The sequence below is a fragment of the Colossoma macropomum genome, unplaced genomic scaffold, assembly GCF_904425465.1.
Source record: "Colossoma macropomum unplaced genomic scaffold, Colossoma_macropomum, whole genome shotgun sequence".
NCBI classification, from domain to species: Eukaryota; Metazoa; Chordata; class Actinopteri; order Characiformes; family Serrasalmidae; genus Colossoma; species Colossoma macropomum.
Genome location: NW_023494809.1, coordinates 6126362 through 6142726, shown reverse-complemented (window position 1 = coordinate 6142726; position 16365 = coordinate 6126362). Strand labels below are relative to the sequence as shown.

The window sequence follows — 16365 nt, the reverse complement described above, 5'->3', positions numbered from 1 at the left end:
GTTGCAGTGCAGTAACTCAGCGTCACCTGAACGTTGTTCTTCTGGAAGTTCAGTAAACACATTAAATATCAGATTAAAATATCAGCCCAATGGCAGAAAGCAAATATTTGCTGATACAGATGTGATTGTTATTATTGTGTATTCCTACAAGCGAACACACACAAACGCGTGATGTTTGCGAACATCAAACATGAAGTGGAGAAGGAAGAAAGGAGGACTGTGTGGATCTGTGTGAGTCATCTGTGTGTGTAAATATGAGGAAAGGAAAGCTTCTATGACAGCGAGAAGCTTTGGGTTTGTGCTTATTGGAGTAATAATTTATTTATATTTTAAAAGCTGTTCTTCATATGATTGATAATGCAAACGTCATTAAGATAGTAAGCACACGGAGTGGTCCCTGATTGGTCAGAAGCTCAGCCCTGATTGGTCCGAGAGCTTTTAATGATCATGGCAACTCACGCTGCCTAACCTGCTCCTCCACACACACACACACACACACCTGATAGGAACCAGGGGTCGCCTTGACTACAACACAAATGTAGACACTTTACTATCCAAAACCACCACCTGCACGAGTCTTCTGAGTTTATATGGAATGTTGATGATGGAAAATAGTGGAAAATCTGAAATAATCAGTTTTCTTTGGGGACTATTTTGCCTCACAGCGCCCTGCATGTATCCCTCCACCATGAATGTATTTAAAAAATGTTTTAGCACCAAAATCTTCTCAAAACTATCGTAAGACAATGTTTTAGACATCAGGCCGTGAACCTGTAAACCACGTCTTTGTTCACTCCTACAGATGGTTCCTCAAGGGTTTTTTATTAAAGAACGTGGTTCTGTGGTTCTACCCATGAACACTCAAAGAACCCTTTGCATGAATTGCAGAGTGCTGTAAATGGTTCTTTATAGAACCTTTTTGAGAATTGTTCTGTATAGCACCAAAAAGGGTTCAATGTCAAGCCTGTATCAATAGAAGACCTTTTTTGGTTTTATATAGAACGCTTTGTCAAAAAGGTGCATATATATCACTGCTGTCAGAACAAAACCTCGCACCTCCAGTTTTGTCGTTTTTCAGTTTTTGACATTATTTGAAAAAGCCTGTTGATCTTTACATTGTGTGTAAATTTCATGATGAATCGACCAAAAGAAACGACCCAAAATGACTTGGAAAAAAATTACCATTATGGAGATACAAGGTTTTGTTCGGACAGCAGCAATTATACATATATGTGAACTTTTTCATGCTGCAAAGAACCCTTTAATCATGCGAAGGGTTCTTTGAGTGTTTGTGGTTCTATACAGGACCATTTTCTTTATTAAAGAACCCTGGAGGATCTTTACATGTGAAGAACGGGGCATTTCACACAGTAGATGCCGTCTGCGTTCCGCAGGCCGGCGCGTGCTCTCCGCGTCGGTGACTCCTGTTCACTGAGCTGTGGGTTATCTGTGTGTTCAGGATGTGTGTGAATGTGGTGTTAATGCCCTCAGGGCAGTGATAGGGCTGTTTATAGCCTGACATTTGACATCCGTCAGCTGCGTGCGGTTTGGTGTTGATGTTGCAAGATAAAGGAAGCTGATCTGGACTTGATGAGCAAGTTAGTCATGCTGCTGATCTCCAGGAATTCTGAGGGAGAAAGGAAAGAGAACACCGTTAGTTTTTATTGTGTTTTTCTCTCTTGTTCTCCTCCGTGTCTGAACGGCCTCGTCTGCCTGTTCTCCTCCACACGTCTTACTCCTCTCTTTCCGTTTTCACGTCTCTATTCTTATACGGGTTTGTGAAAGGATCGTGGTGAAGGCGCTACGTAAGTACTTTATTACCATTATTTTACTGTGTTTACGAACATTCATAGATCTAAATTCCTCTTAAAAGGCCACATTTTACTTGTGTTCTCTTTTTGTCATTGAGATCCACTGATAACGTTTCTGTGTGGTTTGATTCTTTTTATGCACCAAAACAGTCGTAATTCATGTTTACGTGACCGTTTTCCAGCCTTTATAACAGGCTGTTTTTCTTACCGTGCCTTTAAGGCTAATATATGCAAATGAGCCCTGTTCTGATTGGCTGTCTCATTCTAAAGCAGTCCAGGCTGAAACACTACTTATAACTTCACCCTGACTGGGTGGAGCTAAACTGCAGTAGGCAACTCTGTTTTGCTCGTTTCTTTCTTTCGCTCTTTTTCACTTTGTTTTTTTTTTTACTCTTTTCTTTCCTACTTTCTCTCTTTCTTTTCTCATTTGCTCTTTAACTTGGTCTTGAGTTTTGCTCTTTGCTCTTTCTTTACTTCTTCCTTTCTTCCTCGCTTTCTTTTGCTCTTTCTTTCTTCCTCAATTTCCTTTGCTCTTTCTTTTTTTGCCTTTCTTTCTTTCACTCTTTTTTTTCTTTGCTTTTTTCTTTTTTGCCTTTCTTTCTTTCTTCCTCACATTCTTTTGCTCTTTCTTCCTCCCTTTCTTTTGCCCTTTCTTCCTCCCTTTTTTGCATTCTTTTCTTCCTCCTTTTCTTATGCTCTTTCTTTTTTTCTTGTTTTCTTTTGCTCTTCTTTTCTTCCTCTCTTGTTTTTTGCTTTATTTGCCTTTCTTCCTTCCTTTCTTTTTGCTTTCTTTCCTTTGCCCCTTTTTTTAGCACTTTCTTTTGCTTTTTTCTTTCATGACTTTTTTAGCACTTTCTTTTGCTCTTTCTCTTTTTTAGTCTTTCAGTCTTTATTTAGCTCTTCCTTTCTCTCTTTGTTCTGCTGTTTCACTCTTTCTTTCTCTTTCTTTCTTTCTGAAGTGAGCATTTGCGGTAAAGGCCCTGTTTCCTCTCTGCATTGAAGTGCGTGCCGTGTCTCTGTCTGTATTTGAAGGACGAATTCAGCCACGTCTGCGATCGGAATGTGTTCAGATCTCGCGCTCCTGATCCTGAAGTAGTCCAGCGCGCATTACGATCAGATCTTGCTGGGCTGTTTACAGTCCAACATCACGTGAGCTCCACCCTGAATTTTCAGTAACGTTCCCACCTCACTGATTAATACAAGTTGATTTTAGCTGTTTGCTCATGTAGTCAAACGCAGCCTTACGAACAAAGTTGAAGAGCTATTTGCCGCCTGTGGAGGACGGGTCACGATTCTCTCACCGATATTAACTGATTTTAATCCAGAATGTTCTTTCGTTTGTGCTCCAGTCGGCTGTTGAGCTCTGTGTACAGAGCTGAGCGTTTCCTCCTCTGTAGTGTAAATGTCTGGAACGCTCCGCAGCGAGATTACAAATTACGAAGTATTGAACACAGCACAGCCTGTGAGATCCGATCAATATCGGATGCAGAAGCTAAAGGGCAGATGTAAACATGCTGTGTCTTGGTCACCACAGTCACTCTGATATGATAATAATGCCAGTTATAAACAGGCCAAACTCAGAGTGAATAAGTACAGTAGTAACACTGAACCTGTTTTATCCTATAGATGTAGAGAAAACTGCTCCCACAGCTCCTCGCCGCGCGGCTGTAGGCCGGATTAGGATTAGCGCTGTCAGGGAGGCTGTTTTAACGAGCCCTAATTGATCTGTAAGCACAGTCAGAGACAGATTAAATAAACCCGTCTTAAAGCAGGAAATCCGCAGGCTGTGGGGCGTCAAGGAGAAGAGGTGATGGGTCGGGCTGTACCTATCGATTATTTGATTGATCTACTTGCGCATGCCTGTAGCTGTTTTCATTTATTATGACTGACGGCTGGGTTCTCTCTGTGCTCGGGGTGATTTGGGGTTTATAGTCATATTTAAAGTTGAATTTAGCTTTAATTTTTTTATTAGACCGCAGGGCAGAGCTGCCAGAAGGTACTGCGCTCAGTTCTTGTGAAAGAGTGTGAAGACATTTCAAATATTAAGAATTCCTCAGTGATTCTAAAGATGTGATTCAATGATCATTAAACACAGTCAGATTGAAAATAAATTCCAACTCTATTAGCGATGAAACAGTTACCAGTTTCATGGAGAACCACAGTAAAACTCCAGACTGGTTAAAATTTCATTTATTGATAAAACTGTGGTCGATTTCGGTGCTTTAAACACCTTTACTTTGAATTCTGTCCACCCTAAACTAAAGTTACTTAAATGAAAGTTACTTAAAAATGATCATTCTTCAAGGACCATGAACACCCAAAAAAACTTTAGCATGATTAAATGGTTCTTTGCTTCGTGAAACGGTTCTTCAGATTGGAGAATGTGTTGTAGACAGTTCTATATAGGACCTTTTTGGAAAGGGTTCGATATAGCACCAAAAAGGGTTCTTCTGTTTTTTCAAGCTTTACATCATAACAATAGACGAACCCTTTTTGGTGGCATATAAAACCATATACAACACATTCTGCATAGATCTGAAGAACCATTTCACCATGTGAGAACCATTTAATCATGCAGAGGGCCCTTTGAGTGTTAATGGTGCAATATAAAACTTTTATCTTTACTAAAGAACCCTTGAAGAACCATCATCTTTAAGAGCGTACCGTAACTCATATTTATAGGGAACTATGTGCATAAAACTCCAGGTAGGTCATTCTGCTTAAATCATCTTAATCAAAAAAGCCTACCAGCATTAAAACTATGCAGCTGAGGTCAGTTTCTTGCCTCATGCCTGGTTAATATTAGAAACTTTGTGAAAACTGCAAAGTGGGTTTTAAAAAAATTTCTTCCTAAGAACGGTTGGTGAATGAGGCCCGATGCGCTTGACCATAAGCGCTACAGGAACCTAATTAGACCCACTGCGTAGTCAAATTATACAGTTTAATCCCTTAAATTCTCAGACTTGTTGCATCCCAAGGCTTGTTTTTCTGTATCTACATAGAAAGCAATGTAAACTGGCTTATTAGAGGAGTTAGCTGAGTGAGGACTGGAAGGTGTTTAAGGGGTTAAAGGAGCCGAATTACCCTTTAAACTACCCGAGAAACTCCCTCAGTCTGCGCCTGGGAAGGAAGCCACGGGTTTGAGAACAGCCTCCAGCCTCTCCACTCGTAAAATACAAACAAAAAACACTCCAGCGCTGGTATTTAGGGGGAGACGGGGGGAGGAGGGGCCGACAGTCTGTTCGCTGTTGGTATTAAGTGGCTGTGTGGAAGCACATGAAAATCTGTCTGTCCTTGGAAGACGTAGAGCTGTGATGAATAATCAGCGAAGTAACTTATGGGGAGGTTAAAAGTTCAAGTTCAAGAGGTTTTATTGTCATTTCAGCTCTATATACAAGTACACAGTGTAACGAAACAACATTCCTCCACGACCAACACAATACAGCATACGCAGTGCAGACAGTACGGCGCAATAAATACCAAAGACTTACCATAAATACAGAACAGACCACAGGCAGTACACGGTACTGAGAGTATGCAGAGCTGTGCAAAGCAGGATGTGACATACTATGACATATTAGCAGATAGCCTAGCATTTATGAGCATAGCAATCACTGAGGCAGCAGCCAGAACAGCAGCAACAGAATTCAGTATTTGGTTGATACGGTACTGTAGCAGCCGATATTGTTAAAGAAATAAAATGTGCCAAAATCCAAGCAGTCAGATATATTACACATTACAGAACAGATAGTTCCGGTCCTAAAATCTGATTGGCTGAGCCGCGTTCTTAGCCATTGTAAAATCTATGATATACCACAGCAATGACCACCTCACAACCACTGAACTCTGTATCACTGCGCCACGGCACGAAAACAACCTTCTGCCGTTAATGGATTAATATTTGACCCTAATACTGATTGCATGGAGCACCGAGTGCACTGATGAAGTAAGAACTCGTTTTTTGTTTAAACTGAGAGGCTGACAGCTTCTGTTCTTATCTAGAACTGGGCTGGTCAGCTGGCTAACAGGCTAAAAGAGCCAACAGTGTAAACAGCTCCATCATTAATATCACAGGCCTGAATTAAAGCACTTACAGTATGATTACCTGTAAAACTGCAGAATAAAAGTCTAAAGAATGTCACTCGAATATCTTACACGCTTCAGATGTTCGTGTTTCAGTCGCGTCAAACCCAGACTGAATCCCAAACGGCTCACTACTCCCTAAATAGTGTGCTGTGTAACATTAAGTCAGATAGTGACTGCTTGTCGAGTATGAATGTGTCTGAATCCCAAATGACTGTTTCTTAGCTGTAGTTTGCTCTGTTGGGCTGCAGGATCCAGTATTTAAACTCCTGTGTAGTGCACTATGTAGGGAGCAGGGAGCCGTTTGAGATTCAGCCCCAGCGTGAGAAGAGGGCGCAGCTGGATTGGTGCTAAATAAGACTCGCTGTGGTGATTTGGTGACCAAAAATACTTATAAAGTGAAGTTTCTGCATTGAACAGTGCTGTGATATCATATGTTCACTGTTACACAAAAAAGTTTTAAAAATCGTGAAATGTCTGCAGTTTAGTGATCAGTGACCGAACGTTCTTCCACTCGTTCAGCGGTCAGTGGCTGCTTAGCAGCGATACTGCACTCTAAAGGAACTACATTAACAACTACACTTTATTTACTATCCATATAAACTCAGAAGACTCGTGTAGGTTCACTGGTGGTTTTGGAATGTTGATGATGGAAAATAGTGGAAAATCTGAAATAATCAGTTTTCTGTGGGGACTATTTTGCCTCACAGTGCCCTTTGAATGATTGAAGGATTCTTCAATGAAGTAGTTCATCAGATTGATGGAGAATGTGCTGTAGATGGTTCTGTATGGAACCTTTTTGAAAATGGTTCGATATAGCACCCAAAAGGGTTCCTCTATGTCAAAGCTAGTAACAATAAAAGAACCATTTTTGGTGCTATAAAGATCTATAGCACATTCATGCACATTTTCAATCAGTCTGAAGAATCCTTTCATGATGCAAAGAACCTTCAATCATGCAAAGGGTTGTTTAAGTGTTCATGGTTCTATCTAGAACCACTTTATTAAAGATATAATGATCATTTTGACAAGATTTTCATCCTAAAACATATTTTTAAACTCCATTCATGGTGGAGGGATACATGCAGGGCGCTGTGAGGCAAAATAGTCCCCCAAAGAAAACTGATTATTTCAGATTTTCCACTATTTTCCATCATCAACATTCATATAATCTCAGAAGACTCGTGTAGGTTCACTGGTGGTTCTGGATAGTAAATAAAATGTCTATATTTGTGTTGTAGTCATGGCGACGCCTGGTTCCTATCACCACCACTGGAGACTAAAGACATCTAAGTTTCAGAGAGTCTGTAAGTTTCTAAAGAACCCTTGAAGAACCCTCTTTAAAAAAGAGTGTAGTTGTTAATTGCAGCCCTGGAGGGAAATGACAAAACGGGTCAGACATGTCAAGCGGGAGGTGATCACTAACCCCTCCTTTCTTTTTCTCCTCTTTTGTCTTTCAGATGGTGAGCTGTGATTGGCTGAGCTTCCAGCCAGGGCTTCCCCAGACTGTGTTACAATGAGATGATGACCGTGAATGTTGTACATCCTCCCGAGCACATACACACACATCACGCCTCCCTGCCGCGCACAAAGCAGGAAGTAACATGAACTGCCAGCGTCGGCAGAAGCAAGAAGCGAATGTGTCCAACTCTGGTGAAGGTTTGAACCTGGAGGCCACTGACTGACTGAGATCTGAACGAGAAAACTGAAGACAAACACAAACCACAGCTTCCCTTTTAAGGCGTCCTGCTTATCCTCAGCCTTTTTATCAGTTAAAACCCATTTTAAGTGCCTTTCGCTTTTTTCCCCTTGTGTTTACGTTCAGTATCTACCCTCATTTCTCCACTATTTCTTCTCCAACTGTGCCAGTTTTAAGTTTACATTTCAAACTATATCACACCCTTTTTGTTGTCGGACCTCATCTGTAACTGCAGAATGTTCTAGATAGTCTTATCATCAGATTTCGTGTCCAACATGTGCATGCCTTCCTGTTGGAGAAACTCTTCAGCCTGCCATCATCATCAGGGATGAAACCTCCGTAGACTAAAAACACAGTAAAATTTGTGTTTTTTTTTATTTAGATTTTTTATTTTCACTCCATCGTATTCTCACTCCCGCCCTCGCCATGCTCTCCTTTCACTCCAAATGGCGATATTTGGTTATGCTGCTGGGCGTCCAGCTCGTGGTCATGGCTCTCCTATCCAGGGATGGCTACCACAAGAGGGTGACCTACTTTTTCCGGATTTTCCGAAAAATGGAGATTTCCGGGTCGGCTGCTGGTCACGGGCGGAATCACACGGGTGTGGACGTCTATGCTAACCTGTCCTACCTGGTCAACGTCCACAGCAAGGACGACATACCCTACTGCCCAAAAAAATCGCCACTAATAGGTGAGTTAGTCCCACCGCATAACATCCGAACACCGTCATGGGTGATCACACTGCATGGACTGTTTATTTCATCCAAACTTTGCTGGATTTTAAATATAACACTCAATTTTAGCATCATACTAACATTTGTAACATTCAACAAATAAAACATTCAAGTTTTATCTGGCATGTTTAAACATATTTACGCAGTTCTTGTCTTCCAGTCAAGTGAAATGGCAGACAATTCTGCTTTCTTAAAGCATTAATTTCTAGAAATTGCCTTATTATTTGCTGAAAGATGTAGCTTGGCATGTATGGAGTTTCTAGCAAGTGTTTATCTAGATTCAACTAAAGTTGTCTTTGCTCTAGAATTGATAATATTCTGATGTCACAATCGTGCTGCCACCATTTTGGTCGGCAACTTCAAGTTGACTCAGCTGTTAGTAATGAGATAAAGCCATAACTGATCCAACAAATGCAGTAAAACACGTTTTTAAACACTTAAATCTTTTTTAAAGCATATTAACTGATCTATTTGAGGGTGTTGACTTGATTTTATTTGATGTGTTGCTGTAGTGATAACAAATGAAAGCTATAATCTAAACAGCTGAGATTCTGTTATTATTTTCACGTCCCAAACCGCATACTAGCTCAGTAAATAGTGTGTAAAAATAGTGCATATCTCATAAGTGCACTCATTAGTAGGTGAAGTACAGAAGTGTGTGGTTTGGGACGCAGCGTTAGATCAGACAGTGAGACGCGTTCAACGGCTGCTCATTAAACATTGATGCATCGATCCAGCATCTAGCTATATGTTACAGATATTACATTAGTGCTGAGAGTTCAAGTATCAGACACGATATGTCTGATTACCCTTCATAAGTTGGAGTTCTCCAACTTTAGCTGTGAAAGGTAATTAGAATCTAAAATAGAGACCGTTTTTTTCAGTCCCACTCCCTTTTGTATTAATTATTGTATTAATTATATGTTATATTTCTTGAATATAACACTGGTAATGTAAGAGTGCAGTATTCCGTACACTTTAGTATTCCGTGCACTTTAATATTCCGTGCACTTTAATATTCCCTGCACTTCAGTATTCCCTGCACTTTAGTATTCCCTGCACTTCAGTATTCCATGCACCATCCCGCTCCCCCATGCGACACGGAAATGGCAGATGGAGAAACACAGGGATGCAAATGGTGAATGGGGTGGGGAAACTTTCACGGCCATTTAAAATGATTTTAGCACATCTTACATCATAATTAACATTCCAACGAATATTAAACAACTGATTATCACCATGAATGTATGTTTGTTACTGAGTTGTTAATCTAAGTCTACACTGTCAGCTAAGGTACATTGGTGGCTTCACACCTCAGCCTCACTTTACTAGACTTATTTGTTCCACGCATTGTTTATATTAATTCATTTTCAAAAAACGTATAGTCAATGGCCATTTTAATGCAGTTAGCTTTCGTAAAACTTAAAATACAGAAAAAAAAAAAACTAGAAAACTGCTCCTTCTGTGGAAGCTGGTGTACGGAATACTGACGGCACAAACCGCTGACACCGATGACATTTTATTGGCCCAAATATGATCAGTCAAAATGCTTTTTGGTTGCTAGGCAGATTTTGCAGAGTCCAGCTAATCATAACATCCTATATGACTTCGGGAATTACCGCAATAACTACTGAAACACGGAACCTGCCGAAGTACCGTACGGAATACCGCACTCTTACGTTAGACGCCTTTCCTGCAGCATATCTTTGCCATAAAAATGACTGTAATCATCCGTAACCCTGCTGATGTGTTTAACCTCTGTAAACCAGACAGGTCAACAGAGAGAGGTCATTCATTCCATCTGACCAGTAGTTTATCAGCCCTGTTATCAGAGAAAGCAGTGATAAAGGAAGTGTGCTTTCTTGCTTATGACTTCCTATTTTTGTGTTTTAATATCGGACATGCTGACTTCTCAGTAATTGATGATTGTCTTTAAGAGCTGTTTGAGTTCCCTTAAAGCTCATTAGCAGCCACAGAGTGGAAGAGGAAGTGCTGTTAGACACCATGTGAAGCGGAGTACAGTCAGTTTTACTGTTTTGAAAGGGCAACAAAGTACAGTACAGTAAAATACATCAGTGTTCAGGAAGCAGTTTCATTTATTATTAATAGAAATCACAGTAAACAGTACTTCTGCCAGCTAGTATGGTTTATAAAAGGGGAATTCCACCAATGTCTGCAAAATTTCTGCACAATTAAGTGGTTAAGATGTAGACATTGAATTGTTCATAGTGGTGGTGACAGGAACAGGGGTTTACAAATAGTCATTTTATTCATTTATTTGTATTTTTGGGGACTATTTTTGCCTCACAGCACCCTGTGTGTACCCCGTACCCCACCACCGTGAATGTTTTTTAAAAAGTGTGCATCAGGCCTAAATCTGCGCAAAACTATCATAAAACAGTGTCTCAGTCATCAGGCAGTGAATTCATAACCATTTCATGTAGGAACTTTCTGTGAGGGAGCTTTTAGAGGTGGACGTCTGGTTCCTATCACCACCACTGTGAACAGTTCTGACTCAGTACGTTTATCTAGAACAGAGCGTTTCACACCAAACCACTCTGAATGACTTTGATTAACATCTAGTTACAAGTTTGTTGTTTTTGTGAGGTCACAGAAACCAATGCATTAATGCATATCTGCCTATTTGGCCTACAGCAGTTTAGCCTGGAGTGCTTTCTGAATGAGGCAAAGCACAAGACAGCCAGTCAGACTACAGCTCATCTACATATACCAGACTTAAAGGGACAGCAAAGCTCCCTGTTTAATTGTAAGAGATAAAAATATCTTGATTGTACGTAGAACCGCACAAAGGTCTTTATATATATATATATATATATATATATATATATATATATATATATATATATATATATATATATATATATTTAAAAATATATATATATATATATATTTTAAAAATATATATTTAAAAAATTATATATATGTGTATGTATATATAATATCTTGCTGTTGTCGGAACAAAACCTTGTGTCTCTTTTGCCATTTTTCAGTTTTTGGCATAATTTATGGCAAAATTGTTGTTGCCCTTTACATTATGTGTAAATGTCATGATGATTGGATGAAAGGAAAAGGTCAAAAGTGACTTTAGCTGGGTGGGGGAATCTGGTTCCACTGACTTACATAAAAAGTATGTTTTTTTCCTTCTCCTGTAAAGTTACTATTTTGGAGATACAAGGTTTTGTTCCAACAATAGCTATATATATATATATATATATATATATATATATATATATATATATATATTATATATATATACACTGCTCAAAAAAATAAAGGGAACACTCAAATAACACATCCTAGATCTGAATGAATGAAATATTCTCATTGAATACTTTGTTCTGTACAAAATCACACAAAAATCATCAATGGAAATCAAATTTATTAACCAATGGAGGCCTGGATTTGGAGTCACACACAAAATTAAAGTGGAAAAACACACTACAGGCTGATCCAACTTTGATGTAATGTCCTTAAAACAAGTCAAAATGAGGCTCAGTATTGTGTGTGGCCTCCACGTGCCTGTATGACCTCCCTACAATGCCTGGGCATGCTCCTGATGAGGTGGCGGATGGTCTCCTGAGGGATCTCCTCCCAGACCTGGACTAAAGCATCCGCCAACTCCTGGACAGTCTGTGGTGCAACGTGACGTTGGTGGATGGAGCGAGACATGATGTCCCAGATGTGCTCAATCGGATTCAGGTCTGGGGAACGGGCGGGCCAGTCCATAGCTTCAATGCCTTCATCTTGCAGGAACTGCTGACACACTCCAGCCACATGAGGTCTAGCATTGTCCTGCATTAGGAGGAACCCAGGGCCAACCGCACCAGCATATGGTCTCACAAGGGGTCTGAGGATCTCATCTCGGTACCTAATGGCAGTCAGGCTACCTCTGGCGAGCACATGGAGGGCTGTGTGGCCCTCCAAAGAAATGCCACCCCACACCATTACTGACCCACTGCCAAACCGGTCATGCTGAAGGATGTTGCAGGCAGCAGATCGCTCTCCACGGCGTCTCCAGACTCTGTCACATCTGTCACATGTGCTCAGTGTGAACCTGCTTTCCTCTGTGAAGAGCACAGGGCGCCAGTGGCGAATTTGCCAATCCTGGTGTTCTCTGGCAAATGCCAAGCATCCTGCACGGTGTTGGGCTGTGAGCACAACCCCCATCTGTGGACGTCGGGCCCTCATACCATCCTCATGGAGTCAGTTTCTAACCGTTTGTGCAGACACATGCACATTTGTGGCCTGCTGGAGATCATTTTGCAGGGCTCTGGCAGTGCTCCTCCTGTTCCTCCTTGCACAAAGGCGAAGGTAGCGGTCCTGCTGCTGGGTTGTTGCCCTCCTACGGCCTCCTCCACGTCTCCTGGTGTACTGGCCTGTCTCCTGGTAGCGCCTCCAGGCTCTGGACACTACGCTGACAGACACAGCAAACCTTCTTGCCACAGTTTGCATTGATGTGCCATCCTGGATGAGCTGCACTACCTGAGCCAATTGTGTGGGTTGTAGAGTGCGTCTCATGCTACCACGAGTGTGAAAGCACCACCAACATTCAAAAGTGACCAAAACATCAACCAGAAAGCATAGGTACTGAGAAGTGGTCTGTGGTCCCCACCTGCAGAACCACTCCTTTATTGAGTGTGTCTTGCTAATCGCCAATGATTTCCACCTGTTGTCTATTCCATTTGCACAACAGCATGTGAAATTGATTGTCAATCAGTGTTGCTTCCTAAGTGGACAGTTTGATTTCACAGAAGTTTGATTTACTTGGAGTTATATTGTGTTGTTTAAGTGTTCCCTTTATTGTTTTGAGCAGTGTATATATATGTGTATGTATATATATATATACACATATATATATATATATATATATATATATATATATATATATATATAGCCTAAACAATGGATTAAAAAAAGGCTTCTGCCTGGTGAGGTTTTGTGGGTAAACCTGCAGTCTTTTACAGAAAGAATCAGTGTTGTTCCACTCAGCACTGATTGCTTCACATGGCTGAAAAACACTGCCGAGCTAGTTTGTGTTTACTGTGAGGCAGGAAGTTAAAGATTAAGTTGGTTGAAAGTTGCCTGTCAGGCCTGGTGGCCTAGTAAAGGTGCCATTCCTCCAAGACAAATAGAGAGATGAGTGTTCTGGGCATGTGCTGAATATGGCTGAACAATTAGGGGGAAATCGAACTGCGATTTTTCTGACTAATATTGCGACTGTGAATTAAATTTAGATTGTTTTCCATAAATTGAGGTTCAGACCTATTTCTTTCCACCAAGAAGACCAGAATATCCACTTTTTCTGGCTTGAGGCTCGACCCCTAAACGTAGGGCTCCAGAAACCAAGTTGTGGTTTTGATGTCACAAAAAGTGGAGGTTTTGTTCGCCTCTGATTGGTTTATCTCCACAGGCAGTATATAACTCACTGTTATTAGGTTAAATTTGCCCTTTTAAAACTTCTTAGATGAAATTTTTGATAATGTAGGTTATAATTCAAAACATTGCAGCTCTTATAATAAAAAATAGCTTTATCTGCTGTATAAAAATAATCTCCCTCCTCATTTCTCACAGGTGGACCAATCCACGTTAGCTTCCGCTCTGGACTCACGCTTGCACAGATCGAGCGGAAGAATCCACTGGTGGTCCGCGGGGGGCGCTACAGGCCGCCGGACTGCGATGCACGGCACCGCACTGCTATAATCATCCCCCACAGGAGCAGAGAACACCACCTAAAGTTCCTCCTCTACTACCTGCACCCGTTTCTACAGCGGCAGCAGCTGAACTACGGCATCTACATCATACATCAGGTAAACACACACTCACTCACACACACTCACTCACACACACACACACACACACACACACACTCTCACACACACACACACACACACACACACACACACACACACTCTCACACTCACACAGACACACACACACACACACACTCACACAGACACACACTCACACACAAACACTCTCACACACACACACACACACTCTCTCACACACACACACACACACACACACACATTGAGTCAGGAACCCTCGAGTTTAGTTTCAGCTTCATTAAGCCACTAGTAACTCAATTTATGGAGGCAGGTAACACATTTTCTCCGTTAATCCTGGTTTAGACACTCAGACACTTAATTCTAAAGATTAAAAGGGCCGTATAGTAGAAAACTGAATTTTCCTCACTTTTTAAATAAGAGTTTGATGTTATATGCAAACATTGCTAGTGTTAAAACATGCTGTTCGCTCTCCAGTCCAATTTGAATTTACCGTTTGTTTTGTGCCCTATTATTTTAGCTTTTCCACTGTTTTACCCTCAACATTCCATATAAACTTGGTTCACTGGTGGTTTTGGATAGTAAATGAAATGTCTATATTTGTGTTCTTATCCAGATACTTATACAGAAACATCCTAACTAGACTAAACCTCCTAAATCCTGTCCTAACTTTAGGATGAACCCCAAAAGGGTCCTCACTTCTGTTTAAGGTCCGTTTCTATGGTTTTTAGGCAGCTGTGTCAGCAGCATAGTTCACTACCAGCATAATGAGCTCCATTTATTTCTACTGTAAAACGCTGCTTTCACTGTGAGATGATTTTCTTTTCTAACTCTGCGTTTTAAAGATCTCAGACGCTGCAGACTCGATCTCCACCGCCCCTCTGATCACCTTCGTGTGTTAATGTTGATGATGAAATATTACAGTGATGGTGGTGAATAATGAGGAGACGGAGCTGAACGTGTGTCTGTTTATTAGGAGGAGTAACGTTAGCGCGCTCGGCTAAAGCGTTTGGGAAATGGAGACTGAAACTGGGGAGCGGCGATGCTCTGAGAAACAGCAGGGGGCGCTCTCACAATATTCACCACTTACAGTTTATCACACTTTAGTTTTGGTTGACCTTTTTTGCCCAGCAGTAACTGTAGCTGCCAGGCTAACTAGCTTGATTATTTTGATGACGTGTTTACGTTTCAGCTATGCGTCTTTGGTCGGTTGCTAGGTAACAGACATGACAGTTGATTGTCGACTTTGATCGAGAAAGTTAAGATTTCCTAACTTGAGATAAGATGCTGTAAGATAGGATTCTTAAATCGTGACAAGATTTGCGAATAATACGAATTTGTGAAAAATGTTATCTTGACCTGTCAGATCTTAAGACAAAAAGATAGGAAGCCCCAGAACCATTTCACACCAAACCAGTGTGAATCACTCTGCTTACATCTCTCACACTAAATTATTAAAAATTAAAAAAATTAGCAAAAATTAAACAAAAAAGTGGAGTTTCCCTTTAAACTCTTCAGACGTCTGGTTCCTATCACCACCACTGTGAACAATTCTGACTCTAGAATAAAGCGTTTCATATCAAAACACTCTGAATCTTAACCACTTTAATATGCAGAAATGCAGGGAAATTGGTGGAATTTCCCTTGAATGAATATTATAAAGGGAGAAACCAAGTCACCTCAGGCTTTAGTCCTGCTCTTACTCATTTCACTGGAAAATAAAATGGCTTCACTCACTCTGTTCTTTGGTTCTTAGCCTTAGGCTTAAGCTTCACTGCTCACGCTACATTGGAGCTTGCACAGGTTTATCCTCAAGCATGTCAAACAGGGCAGGAGCCACGGGACTTTACTGTTGGAGAGTCTTCACTTTAAGCCTGAAGTATCCAGCTAATTGAGAAATCTCCAAACTTTATCTGAACTAGTCCCCCGCACCGCCTGCAACTCACAGAGGGAAGCACAAACACACTGAAGCCATGTTACCCACAATTACTATCACCTGCCCCCTGCTGGTCACTCTCATACAGTGCATTAAAGGAGTGGATGAGTTTAAGTTTACACTTATCCTTTTATCCTCTTAACACGTATCCTTTATTTCCATCCGCACACGCACAGTACCTTTATCATACTAGTGATACCACGATACTTCGACATTTTCACGATACGATAGGCGTCACGATATTGAATTTTTCTTAGATTAATAGGTTAGGAACAGACAAAACAGAAAATGGTGT

The 16365-nt window shown here is 40.9% G+C and overlaps 1 protein-coding gene across 1 annotated transcript in view; it reads left to right on the top strand.

The window, feature by feature from the left end:
- si:dkey-199f5.8 (beta-1,4-galactosyltransferase 3) overlaps positions 1–16365 on the top strand; it is a 49075-nt gene that overhangs the window by 22821 nt on the left and 9889 nt on the right. The window contains 2 exon segments of the mRNA XM_036558551.1: positions 7355–8284; positions 13920–14155. Coding sequence (XP_036414444.1) covers positions 8020–8284; positions 13920–14155 — 501 coding nt within the window. The 5' untranslated portion in view covers positions 7355–8019.